Source organism: Phoca vitulina, unplaced genomic scaffold (genome assembly GCF_004348235.1).
Source record: "Phoca vitulina isolate PV1807 unplaced genomic scaffold, GSC_HSeal_1.0 scaffold2, whole genome shotgun sequence".
Taxonomy (NCBI): domain Eukaryota; kingdom Metazoa; phylum Chordata; class Mammalia; order Carnivora; family Phocidae; genus Phoca; species Phoca vitulina.
In genome coordinates, this window is record NW_022589705.1 from 94,505,656 (window position 1) to 94,526,619 (window position 20,964).

At 53.7% G+C, this 20,964-nt stretch overlaps 1 protein-coding gene across 1 annotated transcript; it reads left to right on the forward strand.

Moving 5' to 3' along the window:
- The first annotated feature begins 312 nt into the window (after positions 1 to 312).
- GPR157 (G protein-coupled receptor 157) lies at positions 313 to 20,670 on the forward strand. Its single transcript, XM_032394172.1, has 4 exons — positions 313 to 695; positions 14,398 to 14,611; positions 17,750 to 17,944; positions 18,294 to 20,670. The coding sequence occupies exons 1-4, from the start codon at positions 313 to 315 to the stop codon at positions 18,486 to 18,488; spliced, it is 987 nt and encodes a 328-aa protein (XP_032250063.1). The 3' UTR covers positions 18,489 to 20,670.
- Positions 20,671 to 20,964: the final 294 nt, after the last annotated feature.

Below are 20,964 nucleotides of genomic sequence, written 5' to 3' on the forward strand. Positions count from 1 at the left end.
GGCCGGGGGCGGAGCGTGGGGGCGGAGCGCAGAGGGCGGAGGACCCCGGGGCCGGGGTTGGGCCGGGCGCTGGAGGCGGGGTCGGAGCGCGGGGCGGAGTGCGGAGGGCGCGGGGGCCGTGGGCCGCGGCCGGGGGCGGGGCGCGGGGCGGGGCGTGGAGGGGGCGGGCCGCGGGCCCGGAGGGACCGGGAGGGGCCGGGACGCGAGCCGTGAGCGCGTCGGTGCCCAGACGGCAGCGGCGGCGAGAGCCGCACGCGCGTCCCGGCCTCTGTCCCCGCGGCGCCGCGGCCCCGGCCCCTTGCCCGCCCGGCCATGCCGCCGCCCGTGCCGCCCACCGAGCTGGTGCCGTCGGAGCGCGCCGTGGTGCTGCTGTCGTGCGCGCTCTCCGCGCTCGGCTCCGGCCTGCTGGTGGCCACGCACGCCCTGTGGCCCGACCTGCGCAGCCCGGCACGGCGCCTCCTGCTCTTCCTGTCGCTGGCGGACCTGCTCTCGGCTGCCTCCTACTTCTACGGGGTGCTGCAGGACTTCGCGGGCCCCTCGTGGGACTGCGTGCTGCAAGGCGCGCTCTCCTCCTTCGCCAACACCAGCTCCTTCTTCTGGACCGTGGCCATCGCCCTCTACCTGTACCTCAGCATCGTCCGCGCGGCGCGCGAGCCTCGGACCGGCCGCCTGCTCTGGGCCTTCCACGTCGTCAGGTGCGTGGCTGCGGCGCCGCTTCCCCTCGAGTCCCCGACCCGCACTTGGGCCCTGCTTGCTGCCTCTGTGGCCCTCGCGCCCTTCTGGCGCCCGCGTCTTGGTCGGACCCCTGGCCGGGGCCCCAGAGGGTCGTGTCTGCTCATGTTCCGAGGCAGTCGGGGGGCCAGCGGGAAGATGCGGGCGGAGAGGTGCACCTGCCCGGAGCATCAGTGCAGAGGGCGCCCCTTTGTGCCTGCCCTAGCCCGAACCTCGCGGAGAGGTGGGGGGTCAGAGCTCGGCTCTCATAACTTGGAAGCACCTGGAGAGATGGCGAGGACACCTTATGCCTTTTGCCTCCTGCTTCCCTGCGTTCTGGCCGTTTCTACTGCCCATGGGGAGAAGCTCCTCGTTCCCAGGCTGCGAGATGAGTTAGGTGCTGCTCCAGCCTGGAGAGGGGGGCTGCTCCCAGTCGCACCCTGTGTCACAGTAGGTGTGATGCATTCAGCCACTCCCGGGCTAGCTGCCCGCGGCCAGATGCATTGTCGGAGCTGTATTACAGAGTATCGTCTTCATGATTTTGTCTTTGTGCATCTCTAGACCCAGACGATCTTGATTTTCTAGGGTTTGGTATCTCCGAGGGTGAGGTCAGTGGCAGGGTCTGGTCTGGAAGAGGGCCCCCAGCTGCCTGGAGTCTATGAGAGTAGAGTCAACTGAGGGCTTTGCCCAGCCCTGGCATTAAAGCACCTCATCAGGTAACCCTCACCCATGAAAGTTGACTCCTTCCCGGTGCAGTTCCAAGATTTGAACGTCCATGGTGTCCTGCACTTCACTCAAGGCAGGAATCTTATAGGGCCTGTTTCCCCTTGTCTGTCTCCCAGATAAGAACACCAAATACTGCCCTAATTATAGGACCTCTCTGTTAAATAAGCTTGAGTGCTTTCCATGGGACTGAGAACAGTCAGCACTTTGGTAGAGACAGGTCACCTGGGTGTCACAACGGTGAGATCACAAGCCTGCAAGAGTCACGTGACCTCTAGGTCTCAGAACTGCTGGAGGAAGGCCAGCTGGTCCCTAGGAAACTAAGTGGCCTCCTTCTCAGCTGTTCATGTCAAAAGTTTTTCAAGGAGCCAGACAGTACCTCAGATGCTGCAGAGATCCACAGGGGCTGCCTTTCCTCCCTTTGCAGCATCCCCCCGGCCCTGGCCTCTGTGTATTTCAGAGACCCAGTCCTTGGCAGTCTGGTTGGGTGTGGGCAGCATGTACACCAGAGTTCACATGTACTTGAGAAGGAGCCTAAGATAGGACCTTTCTTTGCCAAAAATCTCTTCTCTTCCCCCCCCTTAAAAAAAGAATACTGAAAACAATATATATATATATATATATATATTTTTTAAAGATTTTATTTATTTATTTGACACACAGAGAGATAGAGAATACAAGCAGGGAGAGCAGCAGGCAGAGGGAGAGGGAGAAGCAGGCTCCCTGCTCAGCAGGGAGCCCGATACGGGACTCGATCCCAGGACCCTGGAATCATGGCTGACGCTTAACTGACTGAGCCACCCAGGCGTCCCGAAAACAATATATTTTTTAAGTGATGAAGAGAACCTGGTACAGCTCCTATAGAAAAGATGCATTTGCTAATGAACCTGAGTGGGAGTTCCTTCCATTCAGTCCTAGGGGTGTTTTTTGTGATGCTGAGGAGAGGCCTCCTAAGAAAGCCCATGGGTCCTCCATGCTGGCCACGAAAAAGAAGGGAGTTGTTCATCTTGTCCGTTGAATGTGATCCATCAGCTTCTCAAAAGAAAATTACCAGGGTGCCTGGGTGACTCGGTTAAGCCTCTGACTCTGATCTCAGCTCAGATCTTGATCTCAGGGTTGTGCGTTCAAGCCCCGCGTTGGGATCCACACTGGATATGGAGCCTACTTAAAAAAAAATTATCTATATCCAAGCTACAAAGGGAGTTTGACAGTTTGTTCTCTGGAGTTCCCTTTCAGAAGTTAGCTCTCAGCATCTTGCTGGTCTAAGAGAATTGGTAGAAAACCTGTCTGACAGGTTCATTTATTGACCTAGATCCTCCCAGGCTGTATTGCTCATGACCTTGCTAAGGGCTCTCCAGTGGCTTTCTTTGGAGTATGAGTTTATAATTGTTAAAGACCTGTTGGCATGATAAATTTCATATTCAGACAGAGGCTGCACAGTCATCCACTTTTTAACCAGTTCAGACTACTGAAGATCAGTCCTTGTCAGACCTTCAGTTTGGGAAAGTATTTTAAAACGTGACAATGTAGATGTTGGGAATGTCTATTAGTTTTTATGAAATGATTTTTTTTTAAAAGATTTTATTTATTCATTTGACAGAGAGAGACACAGTGAGAGAGGGAACACAAGCAGGGGGAGTGGGAGAGGGAGAAGCAGGCTTCCCGCCGAGCAGGGAGCCCGATGCGGGGCTCGATCCCAGGACCCTGGGATCATGACCTGAGCTGAAGGCAGACGCTTAACGACTGAGCCACCCAGACGCCCAGAAATGATTTTTTTTTAAAGATTTTATTTTAAAATAATCTCTACACCCAACATGGGGCTCAAACCCCAAAACCCTGAGATCAAGAGTTGCATGCTCTACTGACTGAGCCAGCCAGGCGCCCCGAAATGATTTTTTAAAAAACCAACAAATACCCTGATAAATGGCCAAAGGAGGCATTGAGACAAGAGTCAAAATGGTTCATAAATATATTATGGGGAAAAGTTTCTCCTGTTAATAGTCAAAGCAATACAAATTATAACAGGGAGGTACCATTTTCTCATTAAATTAGAAAAAAGTAGTGAAGCAGAATACTAATGTGATAAATGCCGGTAAAACTGGTATTTTATTTTATAAATAAATACATTATACAAATACAAATATAAATAAAACATTATTATTGGCAATGGAAACTGGAATAATCCACATAGAAAGTATTTGATTCGTACCCCTTGATCCACTAATCCTATTTATAGGGACCTAGTCTAAAGGAGATAATCCAAAATACATTCAAAGCTGTAGGTACAAAGGAGTTTGTGTGGGAATTTGGAAGCAACCTGAATGTCCAAAATATAGGGGAGCAGAAGATTATAAACTACACCCCACCGGAAACATTACACAGCCATCAAATACTGGCTGTGAACTCTATAAGCCATGTTTTTAAAATAGTATGATACAATGTTAAATGAAAAAAAAAAAGCCATCTCTAAAACGGAACCACATAAAGCAGGAGGCCAGATAGAATCCTACACGCACACCACTTCCCAGAAAGCACCTGCGCAACCCCCTAGGGCCCCATCATAATACCTGAGCAGGCTCCCTTTACAGAAAGACTTTTTTCTTTGCCCACTGGGGAAGGAGGGCAGCTTAGACTTTATCCTCAAGGAAATGGTATTTTATCACAAGTTGCGTCTGGCTCCTGAGGTCTTGCAAAGTGCTTGTCCGTTCCTTAGCTCATTGGCCACCAGTAGCCCCGGGGCTGGGCAGGACCATCACCCTCCAGTCACAGCTCATGCGACTTGCCCAAGCTCACGACTTGCCCGAGCTCACGCAGCCATAATTGGGAGGCTAAGGGTTAGAACTCCAAGGGTCGGTCCTCCATTTATGATCTCATCTTGTCTCTTGGCCTGAGGATAATTCTTAAGGTTGAGATATCATTACTCAATTTATTTTTAACTTTCCAGATTTCTGCCATTATGAACATGGTATCATGTTGGCTTTTGTCTTCTGCATTTATTTTTCTGGAGCCATTTAAGAGTATAGACTGATGACCCCAGAACCCCTAAATCCTTCAGTGTGTATTTCCGAAAGAAAGGGACCGTCTCTTAGGTAACCACCTACACCTTCCAGAAGCAGGGCAGTGGTGTCGCCTGGAACGATGCTGTTACCTGAGGGTGGACTTTACAGGGATGTTGTCGGTCTCCTGCCAATGTCCCCAATAGCAAAGGGACACCCTCAGGTTGTGTTTGACTTAGTTGTCGGGTCTCTCTGTTGTCCGGCGATCCACAACAGTTCTTCTTTCTCGGTGTTTCAGGACGCTGACTTTTTTGAAAGGCACAGGTCTGTGGTTTTGTGGAAGGTCCCTCTGCCGGGCTCTCCGGTGCTTCCCCATGAGTGGTTTCAGGTTCTGCACTGGGTCTGGAATCCCACAGAACAATCTTCTTATTTCTCCCTCCCCGGGGACTTGGACTTGTTCACCTCTGGTGATAGGAATTCTGATCGCCTGATGAAGGTGTTGCCTGCCAGTTTTGCAGGATGGTTACTGTCCTCCCCTTTGGTAATTAATAAATACCTCGTGGAGATAAAAATCTTCCTACTCCTCAGACTTTACCCGCAAGTTTAGCACACGTCAAATCTCACCGTATTCTGAAAGTGAATTCCCTGTTTTTTATTGCCTTTGTAAGGTTGTGTTAGACTGAATACTCAGCATCCAAGGGAAGGCCCGGGTTGAGAAGTCCCTCCCTCTGCACTGTCCGTGGCCGTTGAGGCAGCCTGACGCAGACACCCGTAGTTCACAGTCACGGGCATGTGCATCTGGGAGCATTTACAATACTCACCTGAGAAGGTGCCCGGAGCTGCTGTGGGCGCGGTCAGTTCTTCTCTGGTCCAGTAGGCCAAGTTGGTGGGAAACCATCCCCGTCCCCCTGCTGAAGGTGAGCTGCCTTTCCAAAGCAGCTGTCAGCTCCTGTCAGCCCCCCCACTGCAGCGTGGTGGGCTCCTGGACGACACTGGAGCAGGGTGCGTGAACCGTCTCTGCACCTGCGTGCCCAGGCACCCCCGCGCCGGGTGTCATGGGGTGTCCTGTGGGCAGGGGAGGAAGGTTGGGCTGGGGGGAGCCTCATTGCCCCCAAGTCAGAAGGAAGGGTCCTGGCCAAGCTAGCCATGTGAGGCAGTCGTAGGGTTTCTTCGGGCACGAGGTGGGAGTGCGTGTGGGCATGACCGCGGGCCCACCCACGCTCTGGAGGTTGCTTGGGGGTTCTGGAAGAAAAGTCCATGGTTCCCAGGTTCACCATCAAGACCCCTGCTGTGGGAAGCGGGAAGTTCTAATGGAGACAAAAGGGGAAACGGGGCCAAGAAGGGGAAGGTGCTCTAAGCTCTTTGGTGGGAAACTAGCTCACTGTGGGGCCTGGTGACAAGGCCCCGAGTAGGTGTGTCCGAATGAGGGAGGCACGTGGCAGCTGCAGGAACGGCACCCCATGTCAGGCAGTGCTCCCCAAAATAACAAGAGGTGAACTGGCTTTGCTTTTTCCCCCTGAGAAGCTTTCAGAGGATGCTGCTGCGTTGCGAGGTCTCCGCACAGCGTTTTGTGTTCGCGGGAAGCCGGAGGCTGCGGGACAGCAGAGTCTGCCCTTGACCCTCCGACCAGGGCAAGCTCAGCCCCTGCCCATCCTTGCCTGGCGTCCCGGTCAGCCGGGGCCTGAGCCGTGTCTCTGAGCATGGCAGGTGGCTTCATGACGCCCACCAGGGCCAGGCCTGCTCGGGTGTGTGTGCTTAGCAGTTCCTTCGCACACCCCACTCGCTTCTGTGGCCAGTGCCACAGAGTGACCTCGTGGTGGCCTGGCCAGTGGCTGGCCGGCTCCCTGAACTTCTCCCACGACCTACTGCTCTGCCCCACATTCAACAATAAGTGGCCTTTGTTCCGGGAAGAAACCTCCAGGCAGCCACGGGCCTTGTGATTCCTTCCACCAGGCCTGGCTCGCTGCAGCTGTGCTTCGCTCGGGGCCCGGCTCTGTCTTGCTCCCAAGAGCTCTCTAAATTGGCACATTGTTGCCCGATAGTTTTGTTCTCAGAGCATTTTTTTTTTTTTAGTTGACCTTCAAGGCTTTCCATAGGCCGCACAGCGCAGAGACCAGGCCGTGCTGTTTGGGGGAGAAGACCCTTTTGTTTTTTTCCCAGCAGGTGCCCACCCCCTTGTGGGAAGATCTGTAGGAAGAGTGAGGTTTGGGGTGAGGGGAAAGTGCAAGAATCTAACGGTGGGGGCAAATGAGTGAGCAGACCTTGCAGGCTCACCCCCTTCGTGCAGCGGGAGGAAGGGTATTCCCATCTGTGTGTAAAGTGGAACTGTCCCTGTAGCCGCAGGTGTTCCCCACCATGACTCTGGGGGGAGAGGTTCCAGAGACCACATAACGGAACATCCCCATTTGGGCAGAGTTGGGAACTCCAAGGGAAACCCAGAGCATCACCGTCCTGGAGACGGGCCGCCTGCTCAGGGGCAGCTGATAGATGCCAGGGAATTCAGGTATTGGGGATGGCTTCCTCACCACCTGGCTCATCCCGTGGTACTCCTGGTTCTGCTCCTCTAGAGGAGTTTTTTTTTTTTTTTTTTTTTAGAGACTAAATCCCTTTTTTTTTTTTTTTAAAGATTTTATTTATTTATTTGACAGAGAGAGACACAGCGAGAGAGGGAATACAAGCAGGGGGAATGGGAGAGGGAGAAGCAGGCTTCCCGCGGAGCAGGAAGCCCGATGCGGGGCTCGATCCCAGGACTCTGGGATCATGACCTGAGCCGAAGGCAGACGCTTAACGACTGAGCCACCCAGGCGCCCCTAGAGGAGATTTTTTAAAGACAAAAGGATGCTGGGGCGCCTGGCTGGCTCAGTCAGAAGAGCGTGCAATCTCAGGGTCGTGAGTTCAAGCCCCACATTGGGCATAGAGCCTCCTTTAAAAAAATAAATAAAAATGAAAACAAAAGGATGCCAGGTTCCAAAGAAGAGCTCAGCTCGTGAGAGATCTGAATGGCTTTTTGTCAGTTTACCCCTCCCCTAAGCTTACCGAGGGACCCCACCAGCTCTGTCAGCCTGGCTGTGGTGGGACCCCCGGGCCTGAGCACGTGTCTCCCCCATAGTTCGTAGAAAGCCTCTCTCTTACCTGCTCGGGCTGCCCTAACATGTACCACAACTGAGTGGCTTAAACAAGAGAAATCCATTTTCTCACAGTCCTGGAGGCTAGAAGTCGGAGATCAAGGTTGGCAGGGCTGGTTTCCTCTGAGGCCTGTCTCCGTGGCTTGTAGGTGGCCGTCTACACCCTGTGTCTTCACATGGTCTTCCCTCTGTGTGTGTCTGTGTCCTAATCTCTTCATATAAGAACGGCTGTCATGCTGGATTAGTGCCCACCCTCTAGACCATTCTAATTTAATCACCTCTTTAAAGAACCCCCCCCCCCACCTCCACCTACAGTCAGATCCTGAGGTACTAGGGGTTAGGACTTCAACATATGAATTTGTGTGTGTGTCTTGGGGGAACACAACTCAGCTCTTAACAGCCTCCGAGGGAGGATGAAGCCGACTTGGAGTCTGGCCTCGGTTTCCCGGTGAACCCGAAGGGAGGGGGCGTGGGCACCTCTTGGAGAAGCTCTTGGTGCCCCTCCACGTGGGGGATTGTGCTCGGAGTGTGGTCTTCCGGGCTCCCTCCATCCAGGTGACCCCAGCCCTGCTTCTCAGCCTGAGAGGCACAGGTTTGGAGAGAAGGGGACCAAACACCTTTCATAGCATCCCTTGCACGTGGTCCTGTGGCTTCCTTCAGTGAAGCTGCCAGTTCAGCCCTTGGTTTCGGTATTGAGCAGGACACCCTTTCCTCCAGCCATCTAACCCCATCTCCCCTAGCCCGACTTCGTCAGGAGACTTTAAGAGGATAGCTCAAGGCCCAGCATCTCCTAATGCGCCTGGCTCTGGGGCCAGTTTAACAATCTCAAATTTAGAATGTGGGTCACAAGTGTCCACACGGAGGCAGGACAGCTCCCTGGCCGGTCTGATCTGCCCACATCTGGGCATCAGGGCGATCCCTCCAACCACATGAGTTTCTAGGTCATAATCAACTAACGTCCTTGGTCTTTTTCATGTGCTGTTAACTCAGAGACATTTTACTGGTTCGGATTTCGTTAATTTTTCTGTTGCTGGCTTCTTTTTGGGGAGAGGAGAAAACTGTTACATGGTACGTGACAGAAATTGGAAGTACACATTTCTGGAATGCAGGGACCATGTCCCACATGTCTTTGTGGAGTGCCTTCTAGATTCATGGCGCCTACAGCTCGGGCTGGCCACCTGGCCTGAGAATGGCTTGGCTTATCTGAGGTTGCCAAAAGTACTTTCTCCTCACTCTGCAGGTCGAGAACCTGGGACATCTTCAGCAAATTATCCTTTTTTTATCCTCTGTCCATTGGCGTCCTGGAGCCAGCTGGGGAGACCCAATTATTAAATTTTAGGGCATTTTGTGAGCTGATTGTTAAAGGCAATCATTAATAAAAACTAAATTATATAAACTTATATATATATATATAAATATATAAACTTACAATAAGTTGTATTAAAAAGAGTAATAAAGGGGCGCCTGGGTGGCTCAGTCTCCCTCCCTTAAACGTCTGCCTTCGGCTCAGGTCATGATCCCATGGTCCTGGGATTGAGCCCCTTGTTGATCTCCCTGCTCGGCGGGAAGCCTGCTTCTCCCTCTCCCACTCCCCCTGCTTGTACTCTCTCTCTCTGGCTCTCTCTCTGTCAAATAAATAAATAAAAATCTTTAAAAAAGAAAAAGTAATAAAAATACTAAAACTACATCTTTTTTAAAATTTTTTTTTTTTTTTTTTAAGATTTTTATTTATTTGCGAGAGAGAGAACGAGAGACAGAGAGCATGAGAGGGAGTGAGAGGGAGGAGGGTCAGAGGGAGAAGCAGACTCCCTGCCGAGCAGGGAGCCCGATGTGGGACTCGATCCCGGGACTCCAGGATCATGACCTGAGCCGAAGGCAGTTGCTTAACCAACTGAACCACCCAGGCACCCCGTAAAACTACATCTTTTTTAAAAAAGATTTTATTTATTTGAGAGAGAGAGCGCGCGCGAGAGAGCATGAGCAGGGGGCAGGGACAGAGGGAGAAGAACAAGCAGGCTCCCCACTGAGTGTGGACACCCGACACTGGGCTTGATCCCAGGACCCCGAGATCATGATCTGAGCTGAAGTCAATTGCTTAACCGACTGAGCCACCCAGGTGCCCCACTAAAAACTACATCTTAATTATTTTACTATAATCTGTGTACTTGGGGTTATTTACAACTATTTTATCTGCCCGATGGAAATACTGTCAGAAATACTGCACATCTGTCTCCAACCACAGGTGTTGATGGCTTGAAATTAGTTATAGTGGGAATATTTGCCCCGTGGAAAATGGCAGACACGACAGATCAGGGCTCGGTTTGTTGTTTTGTTGATTGTGTAGAGCAGAGGTCAGCAAACTTTCCCCCAAACAAACCCTACACAGATTGTAGGTTTTTTAGCTTCACAGGCCATCTGATCTCAGTTGCAACTATTGCCCTTGTAGCCTGAAAGCAGCCCTAAACAATATGTAGAGGACTGAGTGTAAACGAGGCTGTGTTGCAATAAAACTTTATTTAAAAAAGCAGAAAAGCAGCCCTCCAGCCAGATTTGACCCGAGGGCCATAGTTTGCTGGACCCTTTATCTAGACTTAAGAAGGTTATGGAGGAAATGTCAATAGGAAAGATTATACTTAAAAGTGCTCCTTGTGTGAACTTCAGCAAAGATGGTATCCACACTGGGGCAGGCAGGAAGCCAGGTATTTAAGGGGGTGAGAAGAGGCGGTATCGTAGAGCAGAAAAAATAAAAATAAAAATAGGGTGCCTGGGTGGCTCAGTTGTTAAGCGTCTGCCTTCGGCTCAGGTCATGATCCCAGGGTCCTGGGATCGAGTCCCACATCGGGCTCCCTGCCCGGCAGGAAGCCTGCTTCTCCCTGTCCCACTCCCCCTGCTTGTGTTCCTGCTCTCGCTGTCTCTGTCTCTTCCAACTAAATAAATAAAATCTTAAAAAAAATTAAATTAAATTAAATTAAAAAATAAAATAAAAATAGAAGGAATACTCTTCCAGGGCTGGGAAATTAATATTTTCTCCCACAAGGAAGTCGCTCCTGGTCACCATTTTTCTTGTCCCTTAGGTCTTCCTTTTTTCACGTTCTTCTTACGTGTGAAGGAAAATGAAAACACAACCAACTTGACGCCCCGAAACTACTTTCATTTGCCAGCTGCAACCATAGCGTGTTGGCAAAAATCAGCCAGCGCATTCTTTTTTTTTTTTTTTAAAGATTTTATTTATTTATTTGAGAGAGAGAGAATGAGAGAGACAGCACATGAGGGGGGGAGGGTCAGAGGGAGAAGCAGACTCCCTGCCGAGCAGGGAGCCCGATGCGGGACTCGATCCCGGGACTCCAGGATCATGACCTGAGCCGAAGGCAGTCGCTTAACCAACTGAGCCACCCAGGCGCCCTAGCCAGCGCATTCTGTGGGGCTCAACTGGCTATATGGAATTCGCCCCAAGGATCACAGTGTGTTGTGTTATTACTTGCAGGTTGTGTACCTCACGTCTTTCACATCAGTTAAAGTAATAATAAGTGTATGTGTGCAAGCACACATATGTACACACGCACACACATACAAACACTTCTGTGTGCAGAGCCAGCTGTTAAACATAACCGGCACAGCGTGGCCCAAACCCATAAATTACAAGTCTGGTAGAGCCCGCTTTGCTGGGTCATCAGACTCTCGATCCCTCCCACTCCATTCCCACCCCTCCCTGATATTACTTCTTCTTACCACCTCCCACTTAAATACCTCTCCTGCCACTTCTGGCCATCTGTGCTTAGACTCAAACAGCGACTCTGATTGATCAACCCACATTCTTAACCCTTGAAAGCCCTCTGCCTGTTGGGTCTTCCCTCCGGCTATTTCCCAACACAAACTTAGCTCCAGGTGCACCCCAGTCATAGAGAGGAAATGCATCACTCTGTAGCTTTCTTACGATGAGCCTAAAGTCATAGAACACCTGTCTCCGGGTTGGGCCCAGGTCTCCTGCGAGGGCCATCAGGATGCTGAGGATGGAGAAATCACCCTGCCTGTGAGTGCGGTCCTTCCTCCTACGTGTCTGTCCTGCATGCTTCCTTCCAGTCCCGAGGGCACCCCTCCGCTCCTGCCCAGCCCCCTGCAGGGTGATGCGCCCTACACACCACGCTTTCTCTGGTGGTCACAGGGTTCCTCGAAGGAACCCTGTAAGCCATAAAGTGATGAACAACACCACAACTAACTTCGGGATTGCAGTTTTAGTACTTTAAAAGCCTTTTAGTTCCTTTTCAGTGACAATGATGTCCTTGCAGTGAATAGTTAAAGAGTAAATGGGGGAAAGTTGTCTCCATCACTTGGCTCAAACTTCATTCATTCATCAGCAGGTCCTTGTTTTGCCCCTACCAGGCACCAGGCGCTGTTCTGGATGCTGGAAAGCGCAGTGCGCCTGCCCTCACGGAGCTCACAGCTGTGACGTGTTGTCTCCAGATCCCAGGACGGCATGAGTTTTTAAGTGGTAACCCTGTATTATGACAGAACGGTTTAATACTCATCTGTATCAGCTTCACAGATGAGTAACCGATAGAACAAGCATTTAGAATGGACAGGCTCCTGGGGGTAACTTGGTCCCTTTCTCTTAACCCTTTAACTTCTGTGGGTTTTTTGTCCCTTCTGTGCCTTTGTGACCTCAAGGAGGACAGGCTGCTTCCCGCCTCCCGTTCCCTCCCCGCTGTGGGGAGGGCAGATGCTGAGACTGCGGGTGGCCGTGCCCTCATGCCTGTCTGGGCACCCAGAGGCCAGTATGGGAAGAGGGGGTGGGTCGAACAGGCACCTCCGTTCTGAAAGTGCCCAACGCAGAGTCCTTCCCAGGCCCGGGGAGCTGGCTTTCTCCCTTCCGTCCCCCACAGCCCTGCAGTATTTGGAGAACCTGATTGAACACAGCACTTCTCATTTTGGCAAGACTAACATGCAGCTATGGTCTCATCATTGTTCTAGAACTTTCTCTCAAAAAGAGCTGCTCCTGGCTGGCTCAGTCAGAAGGGCATGCGACTCTTGATCTTGGGGTTGTGAGTTTGAGCCCCACGTTGGGTGTAGAGATTCCTTAAGTAAATAAGTAAAAATAAACTTAAAAAACAAAAAAGAGCCACTGTTGCTTACACAGAGCTCTCAACATATAACTGATTTCTGAGCTGAGCGTTTTACTGATGACAGGGTCCTGTTTATACACGGCTCCATCCTCCAGCGACTGACCTGGGCCATAGGCCCGTGTGCGCTCTCCCAGGGGCAGAGACCGCATGGGCCTCACACTTTCCTGGCACCTGCCCTACGGGCCGGAATCCTGGGACGTCGGACACGACTCATGACAGCAGTCAGACCCACTGACACACTTACCCAGTCCTGTGTGCCAGGCACACTCCACTCGGTTTATTCTCCAATGACCTACTCTGCTCTAGGCGCCATTCCCGTCCCCACTGTGTGGAGGAAAACACTGGCGTGTGGAGGCCGAGTGGGGGCCAACTTGGACCCTGCTCCTTGCCGGGCAGGCCAAGCTCGGAGCCACCTCACGGTGCCACCACGAAGCCTCTGTGTGTCCCCCTGGCCCGTGTAAAATGCTTTGCAAGCAGACTGGTGCGGGGACCCCAGGAAGCTCCTTGGGGCTTGGCCCTCATCTGGCCGTGTTGCCATCAGGGGAAGCTCTCAAAAAGTCGGCCTGGCACTGCCCTAAGAGGGGGCGCCAGCCCCAGGCCTGATGCTTCAGAGGCCCGCCTTTGACCTCTGCCGGGAATATCCCCTTCCCATAGAGCAGGGAGGTCTCAGGTCCGGAGAGAGGTGTCTGCCCAAGCCCCTGGTCCCCCTTCTGGATCCTGCTGCCAGTGGGTGCACCCCGAGACCCAGGCGGCCAAGGGGGCTGTGTGGGCCAGGCGCGGGCACGTGGCATGCAGGCCGCTCTGGGGGCAGGAAGAGGCTGCCCTCCCCGTGCCTCGCGCCCATCTGCAAGGAGCCCAGCAATTCTTTTTTTTTTTTTAATTTTTATTGTTATGTTAATCACCGTACATTACATCATTAGTTTTTGATGTAGTGTTCCATGATTCATTGTTTGTGCATAACACCCAGTGCTCCATGCAGAGCGTGCCCTCTTTAATACCCATCACCAGGCTAACCCCTCCCCTCTAGAACCCTCAGTTTGTTTTTCAGAGTCCATCGTCTCTCATGGTTCGTCTCCCCCTCCGATTTCCCCCCTTCATTCTTCCTCTCCTGCTATCTTCTTTTTTTTTTAAACATATAATGTATTATTTGTTTCAGAGGTACAGATCTGTGATTCAACAGTCTTGCACAATTCACAGCGCTCACCATAGCACATACCCTCCCTGATGTCCGTCACCCAGCCACCCCATCCCTCCCACCCCCACCACTCCAGCAACCCTCAGTTTGTTTCCTGAGATTTAAGAATTCCTCATATCAGTGAGGTCATATGATACATGTCTTTCTCTGACTTATTTCGCTCAGCATTAACACCCTCCAGTTCTATCCACGTCATTGCAAATGGCAAGATCTCATTCCTTTTGATGGGAGCCCAGCAGTTCTGAATTAGAACCCGGCCTCTGAGGGGCTGGGGGGTGCGTCGGACCAGGCAGGAGGCGGGGACATCCCTGTGCTCTGCGACATTAGGGTGGGCCTGGCAGGGCAGGGGCAGAGCGGGGCCGGGTGGGGGGAGTTGAGCACTCCTGCCCCGCTTTGTGCGGGGCTGATGTGTGGTCCAGGGTTCGGCAGCACTGTTCTGTCCGCCGAGCGTCCCTGGCTTTGCCCCTTCTCGCTTCGCTGGGAGCAGGGCCTGACCTTGGCTGCCTCGTTTGCCCGTTGTTCCTCAGCTGGGGGGTCCCGCTGGCCATCACGGTGGCAGCTGTCGCCCTGAAGAAGATCGGCTATGATGCCTCGGACGTGTCAGTCGGCTGGTGCTGGATCGACCTGCAGGCGGAGGACCGCGTCCTGTGGATGCTGCTGACCGGGAAGCTCTGGGAGATGCTGGCCTACGTCACGCTGCCCGTGCTCTACTGCCTTATCAGGAAGCACATAAACAGGGCGGTAGGTACCTGCGGCCGCCCCCTCCCCAGGCCCCCCGACCACAGCTCTGTGTGGCCACTGCGCCCTGGCAGCCTGGGCCTCCGGGTTTGCTAATTATGCGGCCCTGGACGGAGTGGGTCCCGTCAGTCCTCCATTGTGGACAAGGAAATAGAAGCTGGCAGAGGCTAAGGGGCTCCCCGGACTCGCCCAGCCCCTGAGGCCCAAGCCACGGCGTGTGCAGTCCAGGAGGCGAGCACCCAGCCTGGGCTCTGGGCACAGGCCTCTACTGCCCCCTCCTGGCAGGCCTCCAGGGTTGCTCCACGTCGCGGGGAATGCAGGCGCCGGGAAGCCGGATCCGGGTAATGGAACTGCGAGGCCCCTGGGAGACGCGTGGGCTTTCGTCCTCGGTGACACGGATGCCTCACCGCGTTACCGGTGGTCGTTGAGAGTGTGTCACACAGGGAGACTCTTCAGGGTCTCGGGAGCCCAGAGAGCGAGAGCTGGGCTGGCTGGAGAGTCCAGGCAAGAAGGGTTTTCCTCTGACGACATCCTTCCTTGTCCTGCACTGCGGGCTCCGCGGGCCGAGGCGCCGCGCTGCTGGGGGGCCGCGGTGGGGGGCTGCGGGGGCGTCCGAGCCCACGCCCAGGGGCGCTGCGGCTGTGCTCTTCGGGGCTTTCTCTCTGCCCCATTTCTCAGGGGCTGAAACTGCAGGGGCGTGTGTCCCTTGTCTTTGGTCTTTGGGGACGTACGGTGACATGGCAGCCGTTTCCGAGTTTGTAGGGTGCTCCCCGCAGCTGTGGGTGCTCCCCGCTGTGGCTTGTGAGTCTAGACTTCGGGTTCGCTTTTCGCTCAGAAACTCCACTGCCTCCCCATCTGCCTGCCACCCTCTTCTGATCCCGTGGGGTTTACTGACTGGCCTGAAATCCCATCTTCTTGCTGGTCTCCTGTCTGGGCCGGGGGCACCCCTTCTTGGCTCCTTTTTTTCCCTGGGAAGTTTCTGGACTCTTTGACGAAGCCCCCCAGGCAGCCCCTCTGTGTGCCTCTCTTCTTCCTTGCCCTTCGCGGGGAACCTGGGGCCGTGCCTGGGAGGCCAACCCCCATGGGAGAACTGGTCCTCTCTAACGACTCTGCTAGTCTTTTCCAGAAAACAGGAAGAATAGTGGGCAGGGATGTATAGGGGTTGTTGCCTGCCTCTAGCTAGAAAGGAGAGCTAAAATTAAGTCAGCCGGGGGGCGCCTGGGAGGCTCAGTTGGTTAAGTGTTGGACTCTTGGTTTTGGCTCAGGTCATGATCTCCGGGGGGAAAAGGGGGGATTGTGGGACCAAGCCCCTAGTCAGGCTCAGTGCTGAGCACAGAGTCTACTTCAGCTTCTCTCTCCCTTCCCCTCTGCTCCTCCCTCCCACCCCTGCTCATGCACTCTCTCTAAAATAAATAAAAATAAAATATTTTTTTAAAGATTTTATTTATTTATTTTGACAGAGAGAGACACAGCGAGAGAGAGAACACAAGCAGGGGGAGTGGGAGAGGGAGAAGCAGGCTTCCCGCCGAGCAGGGAGCCCAATGCAGGGCTCGATCTCGGGACCCTGGGACCGTGACCTGAGCCGAAGGCAGATGCTTAGCTGACTGAAGCACCCAGGTGCCCCAAAAATAAAATCTTAAAAAAAGAAAAATAAGTGAACTGGAGCGAACTTTGCAAAGAAGACAGCTGCCCTGCTCCTCCCCTGCCCCCACCCCACCCCTGCCAGGCTGCTCTAGGCCCCAGGGGAGGAAGGGAGGAAGCAGGTGCTCTGAGCAGGTGAGCTACAGCAGCCTGGGTGCTCAGAGATGCCAGGGTGTGTGCTTTTCCTCTCACCTGGGCTTTCAGTGTCCCGGACACAGGACCACGCTCAGAAATACATATTTGTTATGAGTAGTTACATCTGTTTTTTAAGATTTTATTTATTTGAGAGAGACAGAGATAGCAAGAGCGGGGAGGAGAAAGAGAAGCAGCCTCCCCAGTGAGCAGGGAGCACGATGCAGGGCTCGATCCCAGGACCCCGGGATCATGACCTGAGCCGAAGGCAGGCGCCTAACCAACTGAGCCACCCAGGCGCCCCTGCATCTATTTTTACCAGTTCAGTTGTGATCTGGAAATGGAGCTACCCCCTTCCTCTTACTGAAGGGTGTTCCCAGGAGTAGGGAAGCCCAAAGCCTGTGCCTGCTCATCTTTTCTTTCTGCCCCAGCTTTGGATGGAGCCCCTCCTTCATAGGTCTTTGCCCTGGGGGAGCTTGCATTCTGGAGGGGGAGAGCAGGATGATAATAAGTAACAGGCCTGATAAATAAGGATGAATGACATCTAGGAAGGAGGAAGGTAAGAGCTACAAAAAACCAGGCAAAAATAAAGAGCTGAATCTGGGAACAGGACTACCTGGGAAATGCCTATGCACTGGAAAAGGGGTTGTCAGGATAGGCCTCCTCCAGGGGGCGACATTGAGCAAAGGTGTGAAGAGGGTGAGGGAGTGAGCCTCTGGGCAGATGGGAAACAACACTCCAGAGGGAACGGCTTGTGCAAAGGCCCTGTGGTAGGGCGTGCTTGGGGAATATGTTTGGGCACTTACGGAGGCCTGTGTGGCTGGAGTAAATCAGGCGAAAGCAGTAAGCATGAGGTCAGAGCTAGACTGGAATCCGAGACCTTCAAGTAGAACTGAATCTGACAGGTTTTCAAGGAACCGTGCTGCTTCTGGGCCAAGAATAGAACTGCAGTTGGGAGGAGTTTGGATGGTGAGGGTGCCGGAGGGAGATGGGTGAGAGAGAGTTGCAGCTGCCCAGAGGAGCGGTGCTGGCGCTTGGACTGGGCTGGTGGCCGTGGCAGTGGGCGGAGCATCCAGATTTCTGGATCTCTTTTGAAGGGGGACCCCGCAGGACTTGCTCACGGAGGGGACATGGGCAGCAGCAACAGGAGAGGGTTTCTGGCCCGGGCACCTGGTAGGATGCCGGCACGTTAGCCGAGGTGGGGACATGCGCGCGCTAGGCTCGGGGGTCGGGATGCGGCGCGGTGCTCCTGACACGAGAGCGGTCAGCCGTGTCTTAGACCCCCGCGGGGAGATGCGCGGCACACAGCGGGCTGAGGGTGGCACGGCAGCCCGCCTCGCTCACACCTGTTCCCCGTGCCCTGCACAGCGCGAGGCCCTGTCGGAGTACCGGCCCATCCTCTCCGAGGCTCACCGGCCACAGCACCATGCCTCCGTGGCCGACAAGAAGCTGATCCTCATCCCGCTCATCTTCATCTGCCTCCGGGTCTGGAGCACCGTGCGATTCGTCCTGACCCTCTGTGGCTCCCCGGCCGTGCAGTCGCCAGTGCTGGTCGTTCTGCACGTATGTGGGCCTGCCCTCCCCGGCCCTTGCCGCTCTGGCGCAGGGTCAGATGCCCTCCCCCGCCCCCCCGGAAGAGTGGCTGCAGCCCAGGGACATTAGGGGACTCTCCAGTGGCCTTGGGAGTGATCCTGTCCTTCCCAATCCAGAAGGCCTCCACATGGGGGGGTTGCAGACCAGCCTCAGCGGGGGGAGGACAGGGTTCTGGGGTCCGCAGCGCTTCCCAGTCTCCGTGTGTGTGTGTGTGTGTGTGTGTGTGTGTGTGTGTGTGTGAGAGAGAGAGAGAGAGAGAGAGAGAGAGCCTGACCCCCTCCAGCCCTGGCACTCATGCCTCTCCTTTTCTCCCGGACAGGGTATTGGGAACACGTTTCAGGGCGGTGCCAATTGCATCATGTTCGTCCTCTGCACCCAGGCCGTCCGAACTCGGCTCTTCTCTGTCTGCTGCCCTTCCCAGCCTTGTGCTGAGAGCCCGGCTGGCCCTCCCAAGGCTGCTGCTGCACTGTCCCAAGATGGGAGAACCGCAGGGGTCCAGACGCACCCCAGATGAACTTCCAAGCGCCTGAGCTTTTCCCTTCCTAGTTCTGTGCACAGGTGCTGCCCACCTGGGGACAGGTGCTTCTGGGAGTCCCCGCTGCAGGAAGTGGGGGTGGGCGTCTGCTGGTACTTGAGGCCTTCTGCTTTTGAAGCTCTTGACCCCCCTGTGGGGGAGCCACCACAAACCCAGCTGCTTCTACCTCCTAGACCCTCAGGTGGCACATCCCCCTCCCACCCGTGTCCTGCTGCACGCGGGGGCACTTGCCTGCGTGGGGTCGGCAGGGAGATGGGTACGTGATTGCTGTCAGGTTGCCCTGTGGTCCGCTGCTCGTGGGCCTTGTGACCACACAGCACTGTTTACAGTTCAAGGGACCCACACCTGGGGGAAAAGCACAAAGAGGTATATATATATACCAAGCACCTGTCCTAAATAAAATGCCAGGGGTTACCAGGGATGCGTCCCCCGCTTAGATATCATAAAGCCGATTTTTGGTTTGTCAGGGCATTGAGATTTCCGGGAGAACCCAGCTTTTCTTGGATAGCTTTGCTGGTCAGCAAAAGAGCCGGTTCCCTTTAACCAGCTGGAAGGTTCCCGTGAGGTTTCTGGGCAGCTGGTCTCCTCGGGACCTCCCAGATTCTCCCTATGGGTTGCCAACCCTCGATGCAGATTGTGCTTGAATTTCAAGCCCAGGCCAGAACCCAGACTCCTGCCTGCCTCCACCAGTCACTTTAAAATACAGGTTCCCTCTTCCCGTGCGAGAGCTGGAACAGGGACAAGAGGCATTGCAGGGGATCCCAGCGGATGTCCGCTGCCTCTCGGGTCTGTTCTCTGGAAGACTGGACTGGGGAGAGCTGGTAGGGATCCGGCTGAATCACCTCCCGGCTTAGTTTTTTATAGAAAAGGTGACCAGAGAGTTGGTGAATGATCCAAATAACAGATTCCTCCCTGAAGGTGAAGCTTTGGGAAGTTGGTTCGGGGAAGTGACTCATGCATCATGGGGTGATTATTGACATTTAAAAGAAAAGGATCGAAATTGAGCATCTGTATCTTCTATAGCCGTGGCTCTTCCACCAACATTTTTCTGTTATTTCAGAAAACCGTTTCTCTGTTAAGTCACAGAAGCCACTGGCTAAGGTGGCAAGTGTCAGCGTCACCGCAGGAGGCTTGGGGAGGAAGAGTTCAACTTCAGCCTATCAGCGTCCCTCCCCTGGGTTCGGTCAGAACGCTGCAAAACCGAAATGATCCTCTGAACCTGTCAGATGGTTCTGGATTAAAACCAAAGCCATGTCCCATTTTATTCGCAAAAGCAGAATCTGTCACAGGAAGAGAATCTGAAAGAAAGAGCCATTGACAGAACTAGATCCAAAATGCTCATTTTCAGTTTCCTTTTTTTTTTTTAAGTTTTCTTTATGAAAATCAGCAAGAGGCGATCATCCCCTAAGGACTCACCGTAAACCCTGGGCTGCCGCTACAGAAAGCTACTTGTCAGTAGGGCAATCTCCTTACAGAAATGGCCAATATAAGGGGCATCCAGGGATCCCCTGGAGACAGTACGGCAGATGATGGGCACGTAGCTGGTAAAGACCCTCACCTTAGCTTCTAGAATGGAGCAGACATTCAGGAAGTTGCTTGCTGCAAGAAAGAAAATGGCTCAGAGCTGAGTTAGCCTGTGGGCCACAGAGGATGAGGTGAGAATAAAGCCTGCTCGGAAGGGGGCCCCAGAGTCCTTGGCTTAGACCACAGTGCTGGCTGCCTGCCCGGGGTGGCTCCTGCAGGACTGGCCAGACCTGGGCGTCCCCCAGCAGGCCGCGGTCAGGAAGGGCCGGCAGAGGGAGTAGGGGCTCAGGACAGGTGTGACTCAGCTCAGGACAGGTGTACAGCCTCATCCGGGTGTCCTCAGCCCAGAGCCCTCTCTTCTCAGGCACTTTCTGAACCTTGGTCTTTGAGTCAGGCTTACCAGGTGCTTTCTGCCTCTCTGTGCTTCTGAGTTCTTTATGTTTGTTTGTTTTGTCTTTTAATAAAGAGTATTATTTGGCCCGGGGTTAAGGGTGCACACAGAGCTGCTCTTACGTACACGACAAGAAGAAACATCGTACAAGAAACGTTTTTACAAACTTCGTGCTGTGGCATAGTAACAGCGTGAGGTCTTTTTGGCGCGTGCAAAACTGTATCGAAACCCTGACCATCTTGGGTCGAAGCCAAAGTCTTGCTATTTTAAATTAAATAAAATAATTATTTTTCTTTTGCGTGTTCGATAAACTGATTGCTCATGACGGGGTGGGGGGTGGGGGTGGGCACAGACTGGCCTGTGCTGTGGGGCGACTCCAGAGCCTTCTACACGGTTGGGACCTGGAAATGACATCTGGGCCCTTCTCTGTGGGCAAATACAGTCAAGGAGGGGGCACCCTGTTGACAGCCAGCTTCTCCTGAGTTCACCTGATAGGGTCTCAGGTGTATGAGGGGCGGTGGAATGGGGACTTGAGAATGC

What these genes read in the sequence shown, in the direction of transcription:
- GPR157 (XM_032394172.1), top strand. Translation starts at nt 313, where the DNA reads ATGCCGCCGCCCGTGCCGCCCACCGAGCTGGTGCCGTCGGAGCGCGCC. An exon ending in GGAAGCACATAAACAGGGCG is followed by an intron (nt 14,612 to 17,749) that starts GTAGGTACCTGC and finishes TGCCCTGCACAG; the next exon opens with CGCGAGGCCCTGTCGGAGTA. An exon ending in CAGTGCTGGTCGTTCTGCAC is followed by an intron (nt 17,945 to 18,293) that starts GTATGTGGGCCT and finishes TCTCCCGGACAG; the next exon opens with GGTATTGGGAACACGTTTCA.